The 26,585-nt window shown below is 35.2% G+C and overlaps 2 protein-coding genes across 3 annotated transcripts; both read left to right on the top strand.

Moving 5' to 3' along the window:
* The first annotated feature begins 3,809 nt into the window (after window positions 1–3,809).
* Window positions 3,810–23,196, top strand: LOC124637820 (serine-enriched protein). 2 transcript variants are annotated; one of them, XM_047174507.1, is made up of 9 exons: window positions 3,810–3,940; window positions 7,662–7,855; window positions 9,017–9,152; window positions 9,801–9,839; window positions 10,658–10,775; window positions 18,869–19,026; window positions 19,433–19,564; window positions 19,833–20,015; window positions 20,338–23,196. In XM_047174507.1, the coding sequence occupies exons 1-9, from the start codon at window positions 3,902–3,904 to the stop codon at window positions 20,500–20,502; spliced, it is 1,164 nt and encodes a 387-aa protein (XP_047030463.1). In that variant the 5' UTR covers window positions 3,810–3,901; the 3' UTR covers window positions 20,503–23,196. The 2 variants fall into 2 exon arrangements, with proteins under 2 accessions (XP_047030463.1, XP_047030464.1); XM_047174508.1 differs by lacking the exon at window positions 9,801–9,839.
* LOC124637516 (proline-rich receptor-like protein kinase PERK2) lies at window positions 20,968–21,366 on the top strand. The gene has a single exon (XM_047174031.1). The coding sequence runs from the start codon at window positions 20,968–20,970 to the stop codon at window positions 21,364–21,366; it is 399 nt and encodes a 132-aa protein (XP_047029987.1).
* Window positions 23,197–26,585: the final 3,389 nt, after the last annotated feature.

The raw sequence follows: 26,585 nt of genomic DNA, 5'->3' as shown, positions 1-26,585 counted from the left end.
CTATCGCATAAGTGGTTTGCTTTAAGGAATGTGAAGTGGTTCTAACATACTGCTGCAAAAAAAAATACTGCTAACCTTGGTCCACTGTTTGTGGGTTTTGATGGTGCCACCTATACTGTTTAAGCGCACGGCTAATTCCTCCCACTGGCTTCGACTTCGCTCTCTGGCATTTTGCGTTCTCACGAAACCCTTCGCCAGGCCAGGGTTTTGCTCCATAAACTCAACCAGAGTTTCAACCTGAGCCGACGAAGGGTGAGACGACCTGTCATTTGGACTGAAATTATTGTTGGATTAATAAAATAAACACTTCTTTAATTAATATTATTTTTAACTTTATAACAAGAAATATAAAATTACTTCATGATTTTATCACAATTACGGCGAAAACCGGCGAAAACAAACAAGCTTAAACACAATATGAAGACAGAAGATACCCGATATATTACTTTCCTCTATGACAGAAGAGAAGAAAATATTGTCCACAGATTAATAATGGTATTGGCGCTGTCAGTATTTTTTTTCGTAGGGTAAGCATAGATTATATTCACAGCACGAATTTAGAGATTTCTGTTTATTTTATACTTAAAAGCTGCCTCAAATTCCTTACAATAACAAATTATAACTAAAACATCATATTTAGCTAAAATTCTGTGTCAAAACTGATAAAATTAAAAACTGATTAATCTCGGTTGACATTTTGTCGAGTGGGGAAGTCACTAGCACAGCATTGGTCGATGTCGAGCTCACTTCACTTCGCAAGTGATTAGGTGATGTTTACAGAATGCAAAATCAAGGTCGTTCTGAATCGAATGCGAAGTGAGAGTGAATAGCGAAGTGAAATGCGAGTTGTTGTTCGAATTTTATAGAATCGACGTGCAGGCAGGCCTTGGCCCTGTTGCGCCCCGCTGGGGTTGCTGACAGTATTCTACATGTGTAGCCCTTTCATTTGATACCCATATTGAGGGGGCTGTGCCATTTTGTGCCGGCGGCCATATTGGATTTAATTAAAGGTGTATACAAAATTTCAGACCAATCGGTTGACAGGAAGAGGGTGAAATTTGAATTACTAAATTTGATCCAAGAATAAATAATAAAACAAACGGGGTGAGCTAAATAAAACCGTTTAAATATCTCGTAATGTTGAAACTGATTGTAATTTTTAGGAAAGCTCTTTCATTATATCTAGCCGAATATAAGAAATGGCAATAAAAGTTGATAATGATCTGTAAAATCTGATTTTTTATGCAATAAATTGTGAAAAAGTGCCCATCCCTCCCCTACCTCCCCTAAAGTATGAAATGACATTACGAATCGAAGTGAAATGCGAGTTGTTGATCGAGTTTTATAGAATCCCAGTACTGAAGGAAAATACCCAAAACATATTTCTTTAAATACGTATGTAAATGTAGGAACTTTATGTAACTTAGATAAAGTAATAATTTTGGCTGCTCATGTTTATTTTTGGAATTCTGAGAAAATAACAATTTTTACATTGGTTTGTTGAGTCTACTAAATCTTAAGATATAATTTCTTTTATTAAAACTTGAAGTACCAAAGTTAGATGGTTTGTGCTATGGTAACCATTAGTTAGGCACCTAATTCAATCAATGTATTGTTTTCTGTTGCTTGTTTCTGCTTTCCTTGATGTGGGTTTATGTCTGTTTCTTGTCCAATTTCTAATCTAGCAGATTTCATCACAACGATTTATTCTTCAATACCCTTCAATTTTTGAAAAAATACTGGTAGTACCTATCAAAATAAGTATAGAAGTAAACAAAAGCTTTTATAATTAGTTAGTTAACCAACCCTTTTGTCTAAAATGCAATAACGTCGAACATAAATAGTTTAATCCTGATAGGCCGCACTGACAGTTTGACGTCAACAAACGCGTGGACAGTCCCGATAAAGTTCCACTATAATTAAATTAAACATTTTGGTCACCCCCGCGCTTAAAGCATTGAACCAACTGGAACCGCCATGAACCCAAATCTTTACGCGAAAATGATTGTCAATTTACGCGCGGAGGATGAGGCACTTCAATATAGTAAAAACTTAAGATCACATCGTTACGCATGAACGTGACAAATCTGATTGATATGAGTGGTATTATGTGGAAGTCGCGATGCCTGGAAGGACTGTTACTTGTGAGATAACTGCAGATAGAATATGGAAGAAATAAGATGCTGCGCCGACCCCACATCAAATGGGGATGCAGGGCAGGAGGATGATGGTCAGTGGCACTCTTGTACCGTTAGTAGAGTGGATGGCACGGCAATGGCTTCTCCAGTTGGTCAAATTCTCTAAGCCCGCACGTCGGATGTGTACCCAATTTTTTGTCCATGTGTAGGAAACATGGTCCAATTTTCATATGGTTGGGTGAATTTGTAAATAGGGTCAAATAGGGTTGACAAAATCCCTCAAATATTGCTTAATAAGCGTTTTCAGCACTTTCATTTCATAACACGTCTATAATAATTTATTATTGTTTTACACGTAGTTGATTTTAATTAAAGTTCGTAAGTTGCGACTCCAACAGGACTCTGCACCACATTATAGTTACATAAGCCTATTTTCACATCCAATTACGTTACCTAAAAACTCTCTTAAGTAAAAAACAGGTTTTATACTTTACATTTTATTTTTTAAATCCCTCGTAATTGCATTGCATATTTCAGAAAAATAAGTTTTCTGAACACAGCATTCGTAATTGAATTTCCAACTGTTCCTCATGAAAACTTTTTTAAACGCCAGCAGCATAGCCAACAATACTTACTTAGGTATGAAGTCTTTTTAAAGTATGGTAATGAATGCATTTCAAAAATATCACTCACTTTAATTTTTTTCTCAAAGTATACAGAATGCGCAAATATTGTAGTCGTCACAATTTTTAAAATCAGGTCTTGAATAAATAACAAGACATTGTATATTAGCGAATAATACACCAAAGTACAGCAAATAATAATTTGACTACTTCCACTCCCAAAAACACTAATTTCTATTCCAATTATTACATCGAAAGACACATCTGGGTTATTACTGTCTCAAATTCCTTCAACAAATCATTTTTTAATCAATACCAATATTTGAAGAAGCTCTCAAAGCCACGCCATTTATTACAGAAGAAACTTCCTTTATGATCAAACAAGAAAAACTCAATGAAATAAAAGTTCAAAGAAGAACCACGGCCACGACATTTCATTTCCTTTGAGGAAATTTCTATTACTAGTTCCGCGGCTAAATGAACTATAGGTCTTAACATGTTTTCTTTATTTACTTAATTTATAATAATATAAACATAGGAGAATCCCTTTGTGAACATCTAACAGCAAGATAATGGAAACTTTGCGTTAAGTTTGTGAAAGTACGTAATATATGTAAGTATGTATAGGGGTATCGGGTACCATGGTGAGATTGCCTGTCAAATATTCCGGCTTTTGACTACCCGTAACGACTGCCAAATAAGTGCAAATGACTCAAAAAATGTGCCTTCCGAAACACGGAGGACCTCCTCATGACCCATCAGCTCAGTGACCGCGCCAACCGTTGCCTAACTTTATTCGTATATTTGCTGCTTATGCAAGTGACAAAACAGTTGAATGCAATCTTAACTTCAATCGAAACCAAAAATAACCTCCAATCAGCTGCAGAATCGATCAGTTCACTCTAGTTCAAAGGCAGTTCAATTAACACTTTCAAAAATAGAATTCTCATTCGCGATATTAAATCCTCTTTTACTTGGACCACAAACCTTTCACTCCGCGTGAAGGCACGCGTCACTTCCATTTCCTATTTTCCGTCAGTCGTATTCCAGACGCCGCGCGCATCGGACGTTGCTCGCGCATCTCTCGGATAATTTTGATTAAATAATAATAGTATTAACGTCGTCGATTACGTCTTCAAAATGGACATAACAATTACTAGACATTTCAGTTTGGATGAAGTGAGTAGTTTCTTCTTTTTAATTTATTTGTAATTCAGTATCGAATCTGGGTAATTAAATTTTTGGAATTAGATTTTTTTAAAATTAGTAATTGAAGTTTATTTACATTTTACTTAAGCAAATAATGGGTCGGCATTGTTTGAGCTGAATCAAATAATTTGATATATCAAATATTTATTAATTGACTTGATAAATTTAAAATTTGTTTGGCCTGATAACAAAAAAAAAACTCAAATTAGATGCCAAAAAGTTTAAAAATAATGATGCTGCAATTTATACAACTTATACATAACAGCCCTATATCTGCACGTATATAACGTGCATTAAATCATTTCAGCATGTTAATAAATTGTACCATGTTATGCATTAAAGTTTTGGTATTTCTGAATTCATTTACGCTTCCATAATCCTTTCTAAATTAAACCATATTTTCGAAAATTTATTACTTCTCACAATTAACTTTATCGAAGTGGCTTCAAAGACTTACTATATACTATATACAAGAGACACATACTATATACAATATACATACTTCTATATACTTACATAGGTTTCCTTTCTAAGATCAAACGGTCCTTCTCTCATAAAGGACAAGATCGTTCAAGTATTGTTCAGGACTGTTTCAATGCCAACGAATTGAATTTCAGTATGATTAAATACGATGAAATATCCGTTTTTAGATTGCTCAGATGTTGAAAGTTGCAGAATTTAATATGATTATTTTGCTAACTTTTCTGGTGACGATGATTGATGATAAATTTAATGTTTGGTGTAGTCTATTTTGTCTTCGTTTTATTTATAGATTTGTAAACATTTCTTTCGTGATGTTGTTACATATATTTAAGTACCTATTTTCTTCTTATTTTACACTGAAGGCTAAACAGCCGGCCGAAAATTGACCCGACGGCGACGGTTGGCAAAATATTTTTTAATGATTCCAATAAAAGTTTTCAGTCGGTTTAGCACCGGTCGGCTGAATACCTGATCTTTGTAATGTATGTACTTACTACCATGCATCTTCATACTAATTTATGAACCTAAACAAACTATCGGCCGACTAAAAGTTTTATAGTGTATGAACTCTAAACTGTGTTAAAAACTTTTTTCTTTAAATATTCCTTCGTTACATTTTTCTTGGTAAAGCTCATTACTTAAATAAAAGGATCTATCCGACTCTGGTTAAGACATCGACTTTATTGGCTCTTATTTTATCTTTAGACATTTTCCCTTAAGCCTCTTCACGCAATATAATAGTTTTCTTAGAAAAACGAGCTTTTCATCGATAATATAAGAGAAAGAAAATAAAATGTTATACAGAAGATATTTTAATATCGTACTTGAAGCTTGTAATATCCGAGACCCTTTTGAGGACCTCTCTTTACACAACGAGCAAAAAAATCGCCCACCTAGCGCAACGTAAGTGTAATGCTACCATTACCTTCTTCTAACCTTCTCCTATTTCGCAATCTATCATAACTTGAGCATTATTTATGTCACCTTTCTGAACGAGACGTGACTTTTACGAGGTTTTCTTGGCCCTATATTGTGTCAGCTTTTTTAATCTTGCTTGTGAAGACGAAATTTATGGTAATAATGAGGTTTAGTAAACTTGAGTATGACATGATAGGTAGTTTATTTTGGGGCGAATGGAAATCTCGAAGAGCTTTTTTGATTAACATAGATAAATTAATCATGACTTGTTGTTGGGCTTTCATTGAACATCCTTGGTAGTCGTTGCGGGTAGTCAGAAGCCAGAAAGTCTGACACCAGTCTAACCAAGGGGTATTATGTTGCCCGGGTAACTGGGTTGAGAGGATCAGATAGTCGCTCCTTGTAAAGCACTGGTACTCAGCTATATCCGGTTAGACAGGAAGCCGATCCCAACATAGTTGGGAAAAAGACTCGGAGGATAATGAGGTTGGAGCCAAATTATACACTACTTAGAATTTGCTCGCACTAAACGAACTGCTATACGTAGATATCAAACACACCTGAAGTAACATTAATTATCCAAAGAGCCACTAGACCTAATATCCTCAAAATCATTTACAGCTTAATATCGGGCTAATATCAGTGCTTAATACCGGCCACCAATATAAAGGCACCATTTCTTCAACATTCCCTAGTAAATCCTAATTAATCTGTCGGCAAAGTTAATCTTCTTTCACTTTGTAGTTCTACCTTATCAAATGGCTTGTTTTGATCTACCTTTAATGGGTCCGTGAGGAAATCTTTCCTAATAGCTAAATATCGTAACTCCTTCATAAACTCTTACGAAGCTTTTAGTATTAACTCGATTAAGATTAAACTGTTTTCATTTACATGTTCAAAGGCTTTGAAGATTCTTGTACCAGAGGCTTTAAATTCTGGTTATTGTGTTAATTAAAGAACGGGTATTTTTGCTGGTTTATGGCTGATAAAATCCGGCTCAACTAAATGAAAATAGTTCTCATAGAATTCGTATAATCAGATCAGGACACTATTCAAAAATAAATCAAGACCCATTCAACCAAACCATTTGTACATTTCAAACAACTATTTTAATTCAGGAAAATATGAATACATTTCGACTTCAAAATAATATTTCACATTTTTATTTACTTTACCGAGTCACGTTCCTCCAATTATAAATAACTCGGTTGGATAAATTCTTCTCATTTGGGATTGTTAATTAACTATTTGTACCAACTAATGTTGGGTACTCACGATACAAAAGGTATCCTGTTTCTTGTACTTCACATTTCAAGTTAAAGTTTGTGACTATTCGAAATATGTTCTGAAGAGAAGACGTCAAAGGAGGGGTTGTGGCTAAGACTTTATTGAAGATTGTGGCCGGCACACACCTTACCTTTACACATACACATACATACCTTTGACTATGAATTAAAAGACAACTCTCTGAGCTCTCTGAGATTATTTTGTTTAGACAATCGTAAATTTAATCAAAGTATTTATTTAGTCTGTCTGATACTGAAGAAATACTTGATCTTTATTAAGTGTGTACTTCCATTCATCTTCATACTGAATTATGAGCAAAAATCAACTATCTAGAGTGTGCGCGTTCGAATGGTTCTGAACTGATTTTCATGCGATTACCACGACCAATATAAAGTGTTAAAAAAGTTTAGGTACGTATATAACTAAACTTATACCCATGCACATCGGGCGCAATTCCCTGGTACCTGGTCTCAGATCTTCAAGGACCCATTTGGCACAGTTGATCCTAGAATAATATTGATATTCCATCGTCTCTAGTTACATTGGAAGCTGATGGATTATATATTGACAAACATGCTTTCACTAACATCCCATTATCCAAGGATTATAGTGATGATTATGACAAAACCCTTTCAGGACTATTCGATATTGATGTACTCTATGATAATGATCTTAAGTAATATAACCAATCAAACCATATGCCGCATATTTCAAGTGTACGGACCTCTGGATATCAACATATTTCTGATATGAAATCGTACTATCCAAAATTTTTATATGGTAATTAGTAGGTAATAATTACTGTGCCAAAACTGAAGTAACTCTTTAGTATGACTTAAAACTTTTTTCATATCGGCCTTTTTTGGATCTTATGAAGTCATATTACAAAATTAATTTATTGACCTGATATTTGAGCTATGTTATCTCCTGAATCTTATAGCAAAACTGCAGAATCTGTTAATATCAAAATAATGGCCTATTAACACAATAATTTCTTCCCCAGTCGTCAATGAGAAGCGGGGCGCTAGCGGCAATGGAGGCCGAGCCTGACCTCAGCACGTTCGAGAACAAGTCAGGGCTGGCTGAGGACATGAAGTTCCTCGCCTCCATGCCCGAACTTTGCGACGTAACATTCCTCGTGGGGGATACTAGAGAGCCGGTTTGCGCTGTGAAAGCTGTGCTGGCAGCTAGAAGCAGGTTTGTACCTAAATGGCAAAATAAAGCATCATCATCATCATGAGCATGTAGCTCAGGTTGCACTTCTGAATCTGTTATTTTGTTACTCTTTTGTGGAGAGGGTCTTTTTATAAACTCTTGTTACATTGAAAAGTTAACATTACTAATTGCAGATTACCAGCTACAGAATTCAATGATAATAGTATCTCTAAAGACTAACATGGTCTCAATTAAAACATAATCTAGTTTAGATCGTTCAATAGTTTTAAATGGCACTTGTCCTAATAGGTTGAACAAAGACGATCCAATTTAGTTTGAATTAAACAAAACTATTCTTCAAATTCTATTAGAGGTATAAAATATCTTAGTAGAGTAATTATTGTTCGTTACAAGTAAATTGTAGGTAGACGAAAATAGAACATTTTCTCAAACGGTTCTAGTTTCTTTGTTTCAAGTGTACCTATTAATTAAGCAACCAAATTACTGTTTAATATACTTCAAAACTTGCTGGCGTAAATATTAGAGTGGATCAAAGTAGACGTTTATTGGATTTTATGGAAGCAAAAAATATGAGATTGTTTTATTAAAGTCTAATTAAGTAATGTAAGAATAGAAGTAACAAATTGGTTTTTCGAGTTTTTTTCGTTTAATTTGATATTAAAGATGATTACTTTGTTGTAGGATGTTTTAATTAATGGAGATTTAAGTTTGAGAAATATAGCATTGCTCAAAATGGGAAAAAATTAAAATCAATGTTTCAAGTTTTCCTAATAATATTTTGGACATTTCTAAAAAGTTATATCTGAGTACATGACGGGTCATTTTGAAAATAACTTTAAAGCGAAAAAGTGTAGGGACGTTACTCACAAATGTTTTTATCAAGCACAAGGTTACATAGCGGACATAGTTGTCCTTTGTGACCCTTGTTACTTTGTGGACACATGGCATATCTGGCAAAACACTGATAAACTATCTCACTTTCGTAAATATTGTGGCTTTGTAATTAATTGTTTGAATAACTTTCGTAAATAATATGAAAATGTGACAGCAGCTTGCGGCTTGATTCTTCAACTGCATATGTTTAAATAGGAATGCCGCAGGGCTATATCTTAGGCCTAACATAGTTAAACAAAATTATTCTCAGTCAGTACGTATAGGGAAAATATTTTTATCTGTTATCAGGGTATTCCAAAAGATGCTCTACCAAGCTCCAAGTCCTCAACGGAAGAAGGAACCAGCACCAAGGGAGAACAAACTACGGCTTTTCCTAAAAAGATCTTCGGAACCGCTGTTGAACCTTCAGAATGCTGCCCAACAGGTACAAAACGTTGATCAATTGTATGAAATCGTTGGACTGCAAGAGAATGTTAAATGTTGAACCTCCCTTATGTCGACCGTTAACTATGACATCATCAATGGCCTTCAGTTCAACCTCTACAGTCCCGATATTTGTTGTTAAGTTCAATGAGTTGCATATTGTTTCTTTATCATGATTTGTAATAGCTATTAAAATATAGCCAATGAATGCAGCTTATTGTACAATATTTACCTACTTCATTAATATAGCATTTGATAATGCAATCTTGAAAACTCAAGAAACCTTTGAGCTTCTTTCTCATTAAAAATTACATTTTCATTGCAAAGAAGACTTCGATATGCACAAAGAAGCCCCTGAGCCGTATTGGTTTATCCTCTGACCCACATCTCTTTGCCTACCCACATTGTGAACAAATAATATTCTGCTGAATTCAAAGAACTCACTAGCATTACCTACTCGAGGACTTATTTAAGATTATAAATGCACACAGGCGGAAAAGTTTTTGTCAAAGAAATCCTTTGCGATGTCATATTTTGCATTCACTACTACGCGACAGCAGTACTTTCAAAGGGGATTTTTTTCCAAAATTGCAGAGTAGCATGGTAACATTTTTATTTTAACGTTGAATTTTTACTGTGTCCGCTACAGAGATCGACTTTCGCGCAGCAATTGGCACCAATACAAGAGGTAAAAACAAAATTAACGGTGTTTTAGGGGACTCACTTTTATCCGTTTCAGTACTCGGTGTTCATATTGTATAAATATTCACTTTTCAATACACAATGTAGATAGGACTGATTCGTTTAATCAAATTCAAGTTTTTCAATTCAATCTTTATTATATTAGGTTATTGCGTCACAATTGTTGTGTTGCATGATATTGTTGAAATTTTCTTGTACAGTTTAAAAGGTGAGTAAATCGATGTTGTTTCATTTTTACTTTTAACTCCACCTTAATTTTTGTCGATCAATCGAAGCGTAGTGTATAAAGCATGTTTGCTGTTTCCTTTTCTAAACACAAAGTCGAATTTTAATATTTTTGGTGTTGTTTTACAATTATTTAAATTGGTCTTTACATTATCACTTTAGTTAACTTTCCGTGCATTGTTTTCTTGTGGAACTACGGGATTGACAAGTCTATTCTGTTGAACGTTTAACGCGTACTCGATTATGCAAATCACAATCTCTTCTAGTGCCTTTTAAATTGCTTTCAGTTCAGTTCATGAATGATTTTATCGGGCACTCAATTTTAAACTGTGAATAAACGCACTATAAATACCATTTTCCACATACAATATGTAATTAAACTTTATTCGAAATTCAATATTGGCACCGTGAGTGTTCTGTACCAAATGCATCAATTAAAAATCTGTGTCGATGTAATTAAGTCACAGCATTTTTACAAGACTTTTATTATGAATTGTTTTATGAGTTGTTATTTTCAGAATTTGGTACAGATCACATTAGATTTTATTATAAAATTAACTCGTCTTATGTTTTTGGCAGCCATCTTCACAACAGCATCAGACATTGATCATTGAAGAATTTGAACCTGATGTGTTTCGTCAGCTAATTGAGTACATTCATACTGGATGCGTGACTCTCCAGCCTAGGACACTACTTGGTAAGTTTTTCCAAATTTTTATTACTCTATTTCTTATCACAGTAACCACAACATTTTATTGTTACTAATTATTACAACCATACAATATTTAATTACAACAATTTTCACTAAACATTTTTTTCTTGGGATAAACCGTTGTAAGTAATGAGAAAACTAATTAATTTAGATTTATCTCATTAATGTTTGTTTAAACTGTTTTGTAGCAAACAAAATTAAATTAATTTTGAAGAAATCTTCCAAAGGCTAAAAGTGGGTGTAAATAAATACAGGACTTAAATTCGTTAATTTATAGACAAAATTTTTGTTTCGAAAATCGAATTATAGCTCTCAAAGTCAATTAAGTTGCTCGAAATAGAACTTCGAGCTAGGTCTGTAAAAGTATTAGTCTGACCACTCAACATGAAATAAGAAGCGAGAACTCGATTCAATTTCCGATTTAACGACAATGCCTGAAGTGGAGCGTGCCGAAGGGGATTTATTACGAATCGAAATGTATTAAAAATCGATCCTTACATTAAAGCTGGGAAGAAAATCAAATTCACAGTTGGCGTAAATTGAATTTTTATTAGTTCCAGTCACAGAATATCAATTGTTTTCGTGGGTGTTGTATCCTTATTGGTATTCTACTAAACTACGCCGTCGACGTAAATCTATGGAGCTATAGGTACTTAGATTGAGAAGTAAGGGTTCTACACTTTGAAGACGGTCCAAATGTCACAAAGGGTCAAATTTTCTCATCCCTAGCAAATATTTGCTTGAAGTTTCGTGTTTATTCGATGTGCGTGTGAAATTTGGATTTGCCTCGAATTATATTGACATGGATTTTACTACTGTTAAAAGCTACACCTTGAGACAAGACAATTGTTATTAGGTATTTTCTTTGAAATTACAGAGATTATAAACAGCGTGAAACTCAAATCAAGTTGACGATTGGTAGATTAAATTGTATTCTCTAAGATAAAATTAACGTAAAGATTATAGGTACCAAATTATACTTCAAGAAGACTAGCTACAGTAACCAAGTCAATTATAGTTCCAACTAAACCTCCAATTAACAGCGGTTAACTAGATTCGATATAATGAGGTTCTAACTGTCATTGAAACAGAGCAAGCAAGTCATTGAGGCGTATCTTCAATTGCAATGGGGATCTCCCATGTTTGTGAATTTCCCGCTCACTAACCAATTAACCTAACCTTATGGAATTGTTTGCCCTAACTGGTATTCAATTAAACTATGTTAAATTCCGAGTACGTTACTTGACAATAATCGATAGACAAGAAGAAATCGTATTTCTCTCAAAATTGCAAATTAATGACAGAAGTAGTCATAGAAAGATGAGTGCACAAACAGCAAAATCGGAGAAGAAAAGACTTTAAAGCTGATCCCACCACCATTTGAATTACACAGCAGGAAGAGAGAAAATAACCATGGAAAAATGACAAGCATATAAAGTGACCAGTTTTTTTTTATTTGTTACTGAGTACGCGATGTGCAAACTTACCTTAATTAAAAAGCTCAAAATACTTGCCAAGTTATCTACGACTGTAATAGCTTCATTTACATTATTCTAAGATATATTTAAACACGGAACCTTTCATCCCTTGTCAGAATCCCTGCAATATCAACCCTCTCGTAAAAAATGAGCGTTAAATATGGATGGTACCCCAAAATAGGGTTTGAATGAGACCTCACTGAAATACAGCCGATTGTAAAAGGCATCAAATGCTTACAGCTGTAAATGGACACTTGTACGTTTTTTTTAGAAGGCTAATAAAATTTTCTAAGCACTTCAACTTCTTTCTACTCAGTTCCTAGGTTATTTGGGGTCGGCGCAATTTGTTTCTTGCTTCCATTTCTCTCTGCCAGGTGTTATACTGGCTTTCAATTCCTTCGTATTCATGGCTTCTTTTTCTCAGTCTAAGTCTGTCTCTCCTAAGCACTACATTGTGATCGTAAAAATACCAAACGCTTCAATAAACGTTAAATAATATTCATTTGCAAATCGATTGAAAACATCACGTATGACGTATGACGTGTAGAACACGTCAATTATTTCATATACCTAACTTTGATTTTAAATCACAAGGTTTCCATAATATACCCGCTTCTACTGCAGTTGCAACATTTCCAAAATTACGTAACTCAGCCATTGACTCTGACAGCTGACATGACGTTCAAATTACAAACTAGTTGCCTTAAATGAATTAGTGCCTGTTATGAACGTTATTATCGCTGTCTCCTTCCCCCACATGCAGTTAGAGCTTACAGTTTGAATATAGTTAATATAGTCGTCTCGCCTACTCGTAAGCAAAAAGCGTAACTAGTAAGCACCTGTTTTATTGGTAGACTTGCAATTAGGGTGCGTCTACACGGTGCAAGTAGCTTGCGTATGTTTAGGCACATGGGCATGTTACATGCGTTTTAAAAATCCAGCAACTCGCGCATGTGCTACCAAAGCAAAATACCCGCCCGCGTGCTCTTATCACCTGTCACTTGCGCATATTAACTTGCTCCAGCTACATGCACCGTGTAGACGCATCCTAATGCAAGTCTACCAATAAAACAGGTGCTTACTAGTTTCGAAGCAACTCTCGTGGCTGTGACGGTCCCTTATCAATGTAAGTTCATTTGCTTCCACCGCAACCAGGACATGAATTTCATTATAACGTACACTCCCCCTAAATTCGATTCATTATAAGATACAGAATGGGCTCCAGCGATTGCTTTATGTTCAAACTATGTTAGGAATTCTATTAGAGATGCATTTGCGTAAAGATGGTTTGTAAATGGATTAGTCTGTGAGTCAGTGCGTTGAAAGCTAATGCATTAAGAGTTTTTTTTTGTATTATTGGAACGTGACATCAGCGATCGTATTCAGCGGAGTTTTTCAAAAGAATAATATTGTTGAAGGAGTTGCTTTCAAATATGGAGTACGTAGTCTGGAGTGCTCTTGGCAATTGCCTTTCTTTTTCAAAAGACAATATTATGTTTATCTGACCATGATATTTTCTTGGACACGTTAATAGAATTGGGCGTCTCCTGAACACTGAACTTGTGACCTGTGGCTCTTAAGAAGGGCGTGACCTCTAGGCTATTTCTTGGGAGTACTTTGTTACTATCTCTATTTTTAGAAGTCTGACCTAAAATGGTATGAAAGTGTCCTTGAATCTGTAAATATGTAACACGGTTGTCCACCTCTGTACTACCAAAAGTGTCTATCACAGGTGTTTTATAGGTAACATTTGAAATATTACGCAACGACGTTTGGAGTTTTTGAAGAGGGTGTAAAACATACTCCTTAGTTTTTTCATATGTAACAAAGTGCTCATAGGTACTTACTGATCGATAAATAAATACCCAATAATGTATTGGATCTAAGTATGCAACTTTAATATGTCATTATTTTACATAAGTAATACTCTTATTAAATGTGCATACTTACTAATTAGGTATCTCGAATTCATAAATAAATACCTACTAATTTCTCAGTACGTAATAAAAGAAAAAGCTGTGGTCTAGAGATTCCATCTTTTTATAAAAACCGTACGCAAGACTGCATTTTCTTCCATTTTTGTCGCGATACTGAATAAAAATATCCTTTCAAACCACTGTAATGGAAGAATGCTTTTAATATCAACTGAAGTTTATAATTCCAGTTTTTCTCTCAGTGTTTACTGATATTTCTCATTTTCATAGTAAAATGAAGTTGTTAATATATATATTTGTCGGAGGCGTCATCAGGATGGCACTATCGTCCGACATCAGTAAGGGTAATCAAGCAAAGAAATAACTCAAAGAAACTCAAAACTCAAACAAACTAAAAACTCAAACGTTTATTCAAATTAGTCAGAACAAAAGACAGCCCCCAAAACGCCCGCCCTTCGCCACTTCCTGTGTTTTGGCTGGGGAGAAGAAGTGGCGGAACAAACTCCCCAGCAACACATGTCTGTCTGTTAGGTTAGAAGACCATTACAATACAAAAATCATAAGACACGTTACAATAAGTTTAGGTACTACAACGCTAGGCAATAACACTAGGTACACTACACGCAACGAAAGGCAGTAACGCGACAACTCCACGAAGACTCGACGAAGCTTCGACCAAGACTGAACCAAGACTGAGCTCCGCGGACGCCACGCTGACCGCCACGACTCTGCCAAGCGCGCCAAATTGTTGTTTCACCGGAAACGCCACCAGAAGGCGCGCTTGCGTCTCGTTTAGTGTCCATACTATTGACTCTCTCCGACATATTTATCTAGGATTTACTAATGTTATTTTGTTTTTTTAATTACCCAAATACCACAAAAGCGCACATTTTAAAAAATATTCTTCTGACCTCCTTACCCGGGCAACCCAATACCCCTTGGTAAGACTGGTTATCAGAATTTGTGACTTCTGACTACACGTAACGACCGCCAAAGATGTTCGAATGAATATTGACTAATACTATAGGAACACTCAAAAAGATATGAACTACGTGATAAAATGTTTACGGCCTCTGCACACATATTTCGTACGAGTTTCCGAATTTCGCACCAAATATTGCTAGATGAATATTTTATGGTCGTTGAGTTCTTATGTGTATTGTGAACTTGGCAGAAATACATTCAACTATAGCAATTTTCTATCGGAGTAAAAGTTTTTCCATCCCACCATCTCGGAAAGAGTAGTTTTACCCTTTGATATCTGAGCGCAAAAGCCGTTTTTATCCTCTAGAGCGGCAAAGTGATTTGAATTTAGAACATCGTGTGCAATACTCCATTTGTGACAATCTTGATAAGACTTTTCAAACAAATACATATTAAATAAATAAAATACTGCTTAAAATAATTATTCAATTAATTAAGTATTTTTTATTATTGTTTTTACACAGATTTTTAACATCGTTTCATTTTTAAAGTGAGTTTTCAAATATGTTAACTTTAATAGGTACATCTTTTTAATTTGACACTCGTATGTGCGCGCCATTTTGTTTTTTTGCATTTAGTAATTTCCTCGATGAGGTGGGATGAAAAGTTACGTGTTGCACTCGAGTGCAAAGATTTTTCACCTTGTGCTCTTTTGATTCCCTCGCTATCGCTCAGGATTCTAATTATTGAAACACTCGCTACGCTCGTGTTTCAATTTTAGAATCCTTCGCTTGCTCGGTCATCAAAATTGAGCCCGCGGTTAAAAAGCAACTTTGCACTCTTGTATAACAAATAACTATTATGTACTCTTTTATATTTTTTATCTTCTTTTAGAGGTATTTTGTAGTGTACCTAAGCGTCAATATAATCATGTCTGTTTCTGTCTACAAACTTACGTACCTCTAGTTTAATCTTTTAAATCTTATTAATTGATGACACTGATACTTAGAAAATAAAAAACAAATAGGTACTAAAAATAATTATTGAGAGCCTCAAAAGCTCCAATCAATATTTCTAATGCTCTAATTCTCATTATTCTCCGTATACATTACACGGCTTACAAGTTCAATACAAAGATTTCACGAAGTTCATTATTTTATCATTAATTACTTCGTTTATACGTTACCTGATACCCAAAGCCAAGGCCGTAACCATGGCAACGGCGTAAATAACAAGTCTCCATATAAAATCAGTGGAAGCTATCAAAAACATGATAAATCCCGCACTTATCAGCTGTTGTTTCGATATTATCTATTTATTAATTCCTAAAGGTCAGTACTTCATATAGGATTTAATAACCGTATGAATTATTAGGTGGAATGACCTTATTGATAGGGGTTATTGGAGAGCGTGAAATCTTTTAGCTATCAATACGAACTGAGGTACGAGCATAAGGGTTTTCGAACCATATTTTATCTATACCTACTAACTATAATAAAGAGGAAAAAATATTTTTTTTTTTTGTTTGTTTGTAATGGATAAATTCAAAAACTACTAGACCGATTTTAAAATTCTTTCACTGTTGGAAAGCTGCGCTCTTCTCGAGTTGTCCCAGAGGACGCGATGAAACCGCGAGAAAACGGCTACTTCACCATTTCATTTCATTTTATCACCACCTCTCAAAAAGATGACAACAAAATACAAGAAAATGTTAAAAATAACTTATTTTTCAAGTCCAAAAACCAGGTCATTGGACGCAGAGATATAAAAAGCATTGTCGTGTAAAATGGTAAACAGAACCAACTTCAGGCTGAGACAGCAAAAAGCTTTGGAATATTTTATAATATTTACTCTTATTTTCAGTATATTTATTTATATGCTATTTCTGTACGTTCATTGCTTTTAACTTTTCTTCCTTTGACGTAACGAAGCGCATTATGGCGAAAGACTACTTGGAATTACATTTGGCTCAGTCAAAGTTCAGCTAAGAGGAATTTCCGACGAATATGTCTTCGTAAATCAATGTAAATATGTGTCTTATTCACAAAGAATATTACTCTGACAACTGGCCTCGTGGATGTAATGTTGAGTTTGGAATAAGTGCAAAGATAATAATTACGTAAATAGTGTAAAAAGAAATTGATGTTAAACATAATTCATTTGCGTTGTGTTGACTGTAATTCAATTAACATTTACACGGGTAATGCCTTTATTGAAACTTACTTATCATAATAAATACTTAATATTGAGTTCATTATATACCAAAACAATAATCATTTAAGTAGAGCGTCAAATAATTCCGCACACTCTTCCCACTCTTGACAAGCCAAGAATAACAAGATTCACTCAAGTCCTCGAAGAATTCATTGTACCAGAATTAAAAAGATTAAACTTTCTTGGAGCATCAATAAACTTGTTAAGAATATATTTTCCAAGAGATAATGTTATAATTTTCACGCGAATTCTCTCCATAACTTGAAAACAAGAAGGCTTTGTTTAATAATTATCGAAAGTTCCCGTCTTCACTTTCCAAACTCGATGTTTTGAACTTTTAACACTTTGAAATACTTTGCGAGTAGAGAATTCTTTAGTTACAATCTTTGCTATAAATACGAAAATAACTCTTGACTATCTGCTTGTCGCGCTTTTACGAAAAGCAAACTGAACTGATTTAAATGAAATTTAATAGATACTCAGACACTGTCTAGACAGTGTAGTTCCTGAGCAGTGTAGAGGCTTTTTGTTCGGGTGTAGGAAATTTCCTCCAAAAATTTTTTAACAGTTAATGATCGGCTTCAGGACTTTTTACTTCTTTTTCATTTTACTTTAAAATAGTAAAAAAATACACGTCTGTAGAAGAACTCCATATTCCAGACTTCAATTTTATAAAGAAGGATTTCTCTTCATACACATTTATGTCTACGAAATGACTTTGATCGTGCAGGAAAATAACATGACGTCGAAATGAGCATAATTTTATTATTCCATACTTCAGCTAACTTGATACTTGAACCTATTTATAGAATTCTGTTATCCCGTTTTTGTAAAGAGTGTCTCCAAGTAATGTAATTATGTTCAACGCCTACAATTCAGTATAAAATGTTGTTTCTAAAAATAAATTATTCTTATGCCCACGCAAAAAGACAGGAGTTTCGTATTTTCGGATTATGCCTTTGCCTATTAAGCAATCAAGTTCATTCACATCAGAGACTGCCTACATACGAAATTAACTCCGGAATTCAGAAACGTACCTACTTGACTTTAAATCTTATTTAAATGCCTTGATGTCGCAGCAATTTGAATTTGAATGATGTTTGAGCAGAACTTATTAAATTACATTTCAGTTTAGACGTTGCTTAAGTACTTAAATCTGTTTAAAGTAACAATGTATGCGAATCAGTGCAAAATAGTGATGCTTGGGAGGTGACAGCTTAAGATAGTCAGTTTTCTAAGCGAAGATAATCATTGTAAACTTAAAGTTTTAATTGTTATCAAAATCTCCGTATAATATTCGGGATTCATTTATTTTGATTTGTTCTCTTTTCGGCTAAATGGTTGCCTAAAAATAAGTTAAAGTTTTTCATAAAACCTCCGCATACTCACTAGAAGTACTTTTAGTACAGACAACAGCAAACAAAACTACCAAAATCTGTCAAATTTTCTTCAATCGATTTGCAACCTCATCAACAGTATAGGGCTAAATTTCGATTCGACCCACTCATAATTCCCTCAATGCTTCCAGGAGTAATGAACGCAGCCGACTACTACGGTCTCGACGAGCTGCGCCGCGCGTGCGCCGGTTTCGTGCAGTGCTGCATCACCGTCGACACTGTTTGTGCGCTCCTTGCGTCAGCTGAGCGGTATATCCAGTATAAGTGTACTAAGTCGCTGGTGCAGAAGGTTAGTTGTTTGAAGTTAGGTTGTTATAATGATAAATAGCTTCCAACAGCAGGTCCTGCCAAGTCCCAGGGGAACTACTCCATGCATCTGGATAAAAAGTAGCCTCTGGCCTTCTCCAATAAATGGGTTATGGAGCACCGAAAAATTGTTTCAAATCTGACAAGTATAGTCCTGAGTAATCCTAAGATCTCAAATAAACAAACAATCTCTTCAGCGTCATAATGTGTACATTTTTTTATAAAATAAGTGATTATGTTTTTCTGAACGATGAGTATTGTAATGAGTAGATACCTAAACAACAAAGTTTTTCGAATTTTGTCAGACTTGCACCTCCACGCACTAGCATACTTGATATAATTGGATTGTTACACCAAACCCATCTAATTTATAACCGTATCGTTTACAGGTGTTGGAGTTTGTAGACGAACATGGCAATGAGGTGCTCAACCTTGGATCGTTCACGCTGCTGCCTCAGCACGTCGTCAGGCTAATACTGGCGAGGGATGAGCTCAGAGCTGATGAGTTCACGAAGTTTCAGGTAATACAATATACTTGATAGTATCTCACATCCACAAAGTGTCTTGGCGAAGCACATAGCAATACTGTCAAAATGTGTAGTATTCGAAAGACACAAGCTGAATCTTTGGTAAAATCATAATTATATATTGTCTTTTTTTGGAATAATCGGAAAAATCAAATATTCTTAGCTCAAAACTTATGTTGCATGGTCTTATGTAATGCGAACGCTTTACACGTATATTCTTGCAACGAAAAAAAGTAACAAAAATTACATTTCTCATTTCTAGGCTGCCTTGATGTGGAGCAAGAAGTACTGCGATACCAACCAAAACATGAACTTGAAGGAAGTGATCGGAAACTTTCTCGAATACATCCAGTTCCACAAGATCCCGGCTAACGTGCTGATGAGGGAAGTGCACCCCCTCGGCCTGGTACCATACTCCATCATAATGAACGCGCTGGCGTACCAGGTGCTGTTACATATTCAATTATTTGCTCAAAATTGGACTCATGTGTCTACCTTGGCAGGGCAGGGCTTAGACGTAGACCTGTCTCTATGAATACTCTTGATTGCTTTGCTTTATAATGCTCTATATTACGAGTCTCTGTCAGAACTATTTTTTCAATTGAAGTAGACTATGCGATGGCAGGTTTCTTATCAGCCTGCGCTCTCTAATATTAAATTACTCAAATACTATTACTGGACATATAAACTCTATTTCTTCTTATTTACCTATGCTATGCCTTAGTAGTAGTGCATTGAATAGAACGCTGAAACCGCTGTTGTTGCAGGCAGACCCGGCCAGCGTAGATCCAGGCAAACTCTCCCCAGCGCGAGTCCGACGCGCTGGCCGCTCCATGTCCGTGCAGTCTTCGCTCGATCCCTATGGGTCCAACACCACCCTCTCCTCCACCGGCTCGAGCGATGTTCCGTCGTCAGACTCTCGGCACAACTAACGCGAGGGGAACCTCCCCCGTCCTCCTCCCGAACCCACCCCTGGCCCTTCCTCAGCTCCTGTAGTCCCAATTCCCGTACCCCCAACGGACAAGCCTCCGGAGAAACTCGGACTATTCTCCTCCATCAAGCGTGCTGCTAGCAAAAAGTTCGGCGATCGACGTTCCCCGACACCGAAAACGAGGGAGCCACGATCAAAGTCCGATTCTATAAAGCACGCAGCTTTGACAAGACAGGTCTCCGAAACGGTGGGAGCGTCAGGAGACCCGACGTTCGAGCGATGTAGGCCGAGGAAGCGTGACAGTGAAACAGAGTTTCCAGTCCGCAAGTCCACTTCGGAGATATCTGAGAGTTTCCCCTTTGTGAGGCGTGCGCTAGCTGAGATAGAAAATGGACTAAATTATTTTAGGAGGTCTATCGCGTCAGATACTACTGAACCGAAGCCTCCACTGCTGAGGACTGAGCCAATGGTTGTGGTTGCGGCGGCTGAGGATGATGAGGCGCCTATGTCGCCGCCACCGCCTATGGGATTGAAGGAACGTCGAGGTTCTCGTGGATCACCGTGTGCTAATCTTCCACCGTTAATGTTGCCACCAGCTACTCCAGAGCCATCGCCTGGGCGCTTGACTCCAAATAGACTTTCTCCGCAAATACCAAAGGAGCCAGCATCGGCTCCAGTTATGCGGAATCTTCCACCACCTCGACGCACGAGGACTAGATCTGAGATGCCACCTGAACCTCCACCACGCTCACCTCAGACTCCGCGCCCAGCGTCTGTGTCTCCAAAGCATACTTTTGCATTCAAAATAGTACTGAAAAAAGTAGAGAGCACTCCGAATACATCATTTGATAAGCCGGACCAATGAGAGTACCTCCTCTAAGCGCGGCCGTTGTTATACGGTGGGGTACTCGAGGTTAATGACGCGCTTTTCTCCGTTTTCTAGAAACAGCTAGCATAGATTAGTTAGCGGCGATGACGAAGACTCGCCAAACAATATTATATGAAATCAATGACGCTTCGGAAACATCTTCGTATTCTTATGAATTCAGGGGCTGGTCCTCTGGTCGGTACGTGTCGACATTGTGTGTCGGATTATTGACTGTATGGATAAGATAAAATGAATTAAAATTTATACGGTTCTTATACCTTGTTGTTTATATTACATGATGGAGAATAATAAATAATGTGTGTTTGGATGGCTGTATAACAAAAAGTGTGTGAAACTTCGTGTGGAGATAATATTTTGTGTGAAAGTATATGTATATGAATAAGTCTTTTGCTGTTTTTCGATAATATCCAACCACAATGATGTTCACAAGTCTCCTTTTTTATCATGAATGTATAATTATCATAATCTTCTATGAATTTTGTCTGATGAGTGAGGAATTCTAAAGTAACACTTACGCTATGTACTTTTATACGGTCACTGACATAGTAAATGGACAGTCTAAATGTATTTTCGATGTTATACAAATTGCCTGACGTGAAAGTATTTTTATAATATTGTATATAGATGGAGATGTTTGTTGTTACTTCGATAGCAGTTTTATATTCAAACTCTTCTTTGTATGCTTTTATAATCACAGAAATAAACATATCTGAAATAATGTATTACATAAAGATAATTTTGACTTTATATTTTGTTCTCTCAATTTTGAATAAGCAGTAAACGGTTTCTGTTCATAATTGTTATTTTTTAATAATAGTAGTGTTTTATATAAATTATGCATTTAAACATATTTTAATGGCACAATAAATAGTCGTTGTGATTTGTGTGAATTGATCTTTGTCTGTATCAACCCCTTCCAAAATAGATGATAAAAATAAAATAATTCTGGCGTTTACATAAAACTATTTCGTACATTTATTTTGTTTTTTAGCAAAAGTTTTGTATTTTGGAATTAATTTATTGAGGTTTTTTTTTTAAATTCGACTAAAATAAAATTGTTATTATTAATAATGGGGAGTATTTTAACTATCAACATAAATAATGTTAATATTACAGAACCTCGCCAGAATTATAAAATAAATTATAAAGATATGTTGTTATTTTACCTTTTATCAAATATAAATAGGTATAGATAGGTAATTTACATTTTTTTAAACTATTCTAAATCAGTGTTCTGTATTATGTAAGTGAAATAGACCTTGTTGTAGCGTTCGACCGAAAGTTGTAAGTCTTATAACTTTTCTAAAGGATTCTTTACAAATTATACCTACATTTAATTTTTATAAAGATACTTATTAGATGCAATCCGGTTAGACTGGAAGCCGACCCCAATATAGTTGGGAAAATGAAAAAGAAAGTAATTTAGATACAAGTTGTCAACATTTTACACCCTTTGTATAGTAAAACGAGAAGTCTCATGCCATTTTCTCATTGGATTCTCTCTTTTGAGGTCTTCTAAGTTATTTTTATTTTATACAATCCACCCATACTTTCTTTGGAAAATTAAATCTATGCTTTAATAATTATTTAATACCGAAACTAAAAAATCCCAGTACTATACTCAAGAGACTTTTGGTCGAACGCTATACAAAGTTTCATTAAACCATTATTGATGTCGATGGAAAATATACCAAAGCTACATATTTGTTGTATGAAAAGTTGTGTTTTTTTCTATTACTAATATGATTATGTAAATAATTGAAAAATGTGGTCAAGAAGAAGAGAAATCAATGTTCTTGCTATAAACCGTGTTTTATTTTTGTCACATTTAGCTTTCTCCTCCGCTAAATTCGGTTAGAGCATAATATAAGGTATAAATATTGATATTATTTGATCTTCCTTCCTGCATAGAACTTAGATTAGGCACTCATCGGGGATGCGGGATTGTTCGAAAGAGATACCGCGGCCCTGGTTAAATAAAAAGCCTACGACGGAACAAGACGGTTTTTAGTCAGTAAGAGTCTGACACTCCCTCGCCGCTGCTAACCCACAGCGGGTGGGGTCATTTGATGATTTTTGACGTCGTTAAAAAAAAAGATTAGGTACTTATTGTTTAGGTTTTTCCACAAGTTATTTACACCACAAATATTTGAACAAAAAGAAGGCATTTGGTATTTAAAACGTAATTACTTGTTTTCTTAAGAACGTTGTTTCCTTGCAGGTATCGTAGAAAGAAAATAATACGTTTAGATTAAATACAGGAATGGACTGGATTTGGAGATAGTTACAACATTTATATTAAACAGGCGGTTATAGAAAAGAGTTCAAATTCAATTATACGAAATATTTATAATAACCGAAGTTTAGCCTTTTTTCAGCTTAAGTGATGCTTAAGCGAAATTAAAGCCCATAATTTAGGTTATAAAACATAATGTTTTCCATATAAGTTATAATAATACCCTTTTAGCATAATAATCTCGGCCTATTATCTTGATGAGGCTAAAAATGTGAGACGGAGCCGCGGAGCCCAATGTTAGGAAATATTTGTAAGAAAGCTTTTTATATTTTCCTATAAGGATAAATAAGGTCTTTGTATAGCTATCGTTAGTAAAAGGGCTTAAAATGAATGGACCATTTTTATTTGAAAAATATCAGATGTCTTCTTTCCTTGTGTATCTCCGGCAGCAGGAAGAATGTCAGATTTTAACTGACTAAACCCTTCTTTTCATTCTAGTAGCCTTCGTTCACCAGGGCCGCGATAACTCTTCCGAAATCCCGGCGTCTGCAGAAACTGATATATGCCTATGGTTTTATTTGCCAAGAAAATTTTTGAATGCTATATGCTATGCTATGAAAGCTATCTAGACATAGGGAGGAATAGAAGTTTAGTGGTGTAGTATAACGAAAAAATAAATACCTAAATCTTTTTTTTAATAGCTTTTATAAAAATATTTAATTATTACCTGCTATCATCACCACTTAGTTATGTTATTGAGTTAAATAAAAAGAATTAATATTTTTTCTCAAAAATGAAATCCCAAAATAAAATTTTCAACTTTTAATTTAATCTAAAATTACACATAAACATAGTATTTTTGGAAAAACGTTATGATGGATCGAAATATTCCACGAACTAGGTTATGCGATACTTCAGCAAGTACGGAAAAGCTTTCGCTTGTTCCGTAAATATAATATTATAGGTATTTATTGAATGTAAGTTTGCTCTATGTTGCGGTACTTAATGGTCGGGAAAGTAGGAAGTTGTCGGAAAGGAATTTAGGAAGATTTGATGGCGATGTTTATTTTTATTCTTTGTATCAGTTATCAGTATGATTAGGGATTACTTAAACTATGTCTTACGAAGTTTCAAATCACATTTTAGATGAGGGACATTTAAAAAGTTTTGTATTTAAATTGCAGTCACATTATACCTCCAAAATAAATAATACCTACATTTCCTTAACGATTTTTTTTTATTTATGGAAAGAAAGCAGGCTCTTGGAATGAAATATGCTGTCTATATTACCACATAACTTCCGTATCTTAATCACACTAGTTCATACGCCAATTTTAATTAATTAAAACCAGCAACACTACACGTAGTTGTGATGCTTAATTACTGAAAATTACCACACTACAATTACTCGAACAAATGAAAATCGAACTGAACAGCTCACAAAATATGGCTGGTATATAATTAAAATTAATTTGCCATTTAATAGATGGGTACTTTAATTATCGAATTAAATATTTGGTATCGATAATTATCGATATGCGATAGTCGTCAAGTTACAAAGCAAACTATAATGCCCCAAATCGTCAATCAGCGTTGAGCGAGCGTGCTGATTTACGCTACGATTGGAATCGGATCCTATCTTCATTTCTACCTGCATGATAACCAGGTTTCATTTTTAAATTGATCTCGAATGTCATCTATTGATTTTTTTAAATATTTCAGTTGAGTAATATGTTATGCTCGGCCTAACGAAGCTGACAAAATTATAATCATCGGCATCGAATCTTGAGCGCTGACCTTCACTTGCGCAGAAGTGAATTATTGGGTCCCTTTTGTGGTATGAAGTGAGGCCCGAGGACGGGCTAAAGCAGTGATTAGCAGCGCATCGCGTCATAGCCGTCACTCGGGATTGGTTCTTTACTAATAAATCACTTCTGATATTTTGTTCCAGCTATATATAATGTAGGTATTTCGGTACAATTTTCATAATTTTCTTTTATTTCCTACGTATAAAATATTCGTGGTTAACCGACCAACATGTTAACAGTTGTGTTCAAGGCCACAGCCTGCTAATTATTGTTTGCGGTCACAAACCGCGTTTGAGGTTCACGTATGTGTTGATAAATGTCAGTTCGCAATGCAGTGTTTGTCTGCAATATTGCAGCTGTAATGAAAGCAGTAAGGATTTCTTATACATATGTAGTGCCGAAGATATAGTCGCCAAGAAAGAGAATTATTTTTATAATCTTTCATATCTAATTTAAACTAAGCAACTCGTAAATAGGTGTGCCAATTTTTGAAGGAAATCATCAAACGATGCCTCTCGCTTTGGTTGCGGTGGATGTCAGAATTTTACTGTGAACCCATAAATATTGCGTCTGAAACATGAGCTGCAGTAACTCTTTCAGTGCCATTAGAAAAGTGACCACAGAGCATTTTTCAAGCTTTCTAATTCGTTTCTAACTTAACCATCTAAAAAGCAGACCTTACTACCTATATATAGCTATATAACCTCGTAAAAATTACGTATTCCTACCACATAAATAAACTTAGTCAATATACACTACTTAACATGTGGAGTGTATCAGTAGCTTCTCCAAGCGTGGTGAACTGTCGGCCAGAAGAAAAGGGTTGAAGGGTCAAGCACAACATTGTGTTTGGGAAGACGAAATGAAAATCTTACCGATACCTACTTCCTACTATATAAAATAATCCTATGTTCGTGATCAATCATCTGTAATTTTAATAAGGCGTATTTGTTTACGAAAATGCGTCAGTTATTTTTTTTTCTACAAAACAAGTCCAAGACCTCTTATATCCTTCATACTCAATACTCAATTTTTTATTAGTATTCCATGTATGTATTTATTAAAAATCTTGGGACCGTATTTTTTTTAAATAGTCCTTAGCAATACCTAAACAGAGGAAGAATGAAGAGCTTCACAAAAAATAATTTGAA

The sequence above is a fragment of the Helicoverpa zea genome, chromosome 16, assembly GCF_022581195.2.
Source record: "Helicoverpa zea isolate HzStark_Cry1AcR chromosome 16, ilHelZeax1.1, whole genome shotgun sequence".
NCBI lineage: Eukaryota > Metazoa > Arthropoda > Insecta > Lepidoptera > Noctuidae > Helicoverpa > Helicoverpa zea.
Note: the sequence above shows the minus strand (reverse complement) of the source record. Positions and strands in the feature narration are given on the sequence as shown.

Bases quoted from the DNA above. Each gene is read 5' to 3' on its own strand.
- LOC124637820 (XM_047174507.1), top strand. From the start codon at position 3,902: ATGGACATAACAATTACTAGACATTTCAGTTTGGATGAA. The intron at 3,941-7,661 runs GTGAGTAGTTTC...TTTCTTCCCCAG, and splicing joins GACATTTCAGTTTGGATGAA to TCGTCAATGAGAAGCGGGGC. The intron at 9,153-9,800 runs GTACAAAACGTT...TGTCCGCTACAG, and splicing joins TTCAGAATGCTGCCCAACAG to AGATCGACTTTCGCGCAGCA.
- LOC124637516 (XM_047174031.1), top strand. From the start codon at position 20,968: ATGGTTGTGGTTGCGGCGGCTGAGGATGATGAGGCGCCTATGTCGCCG.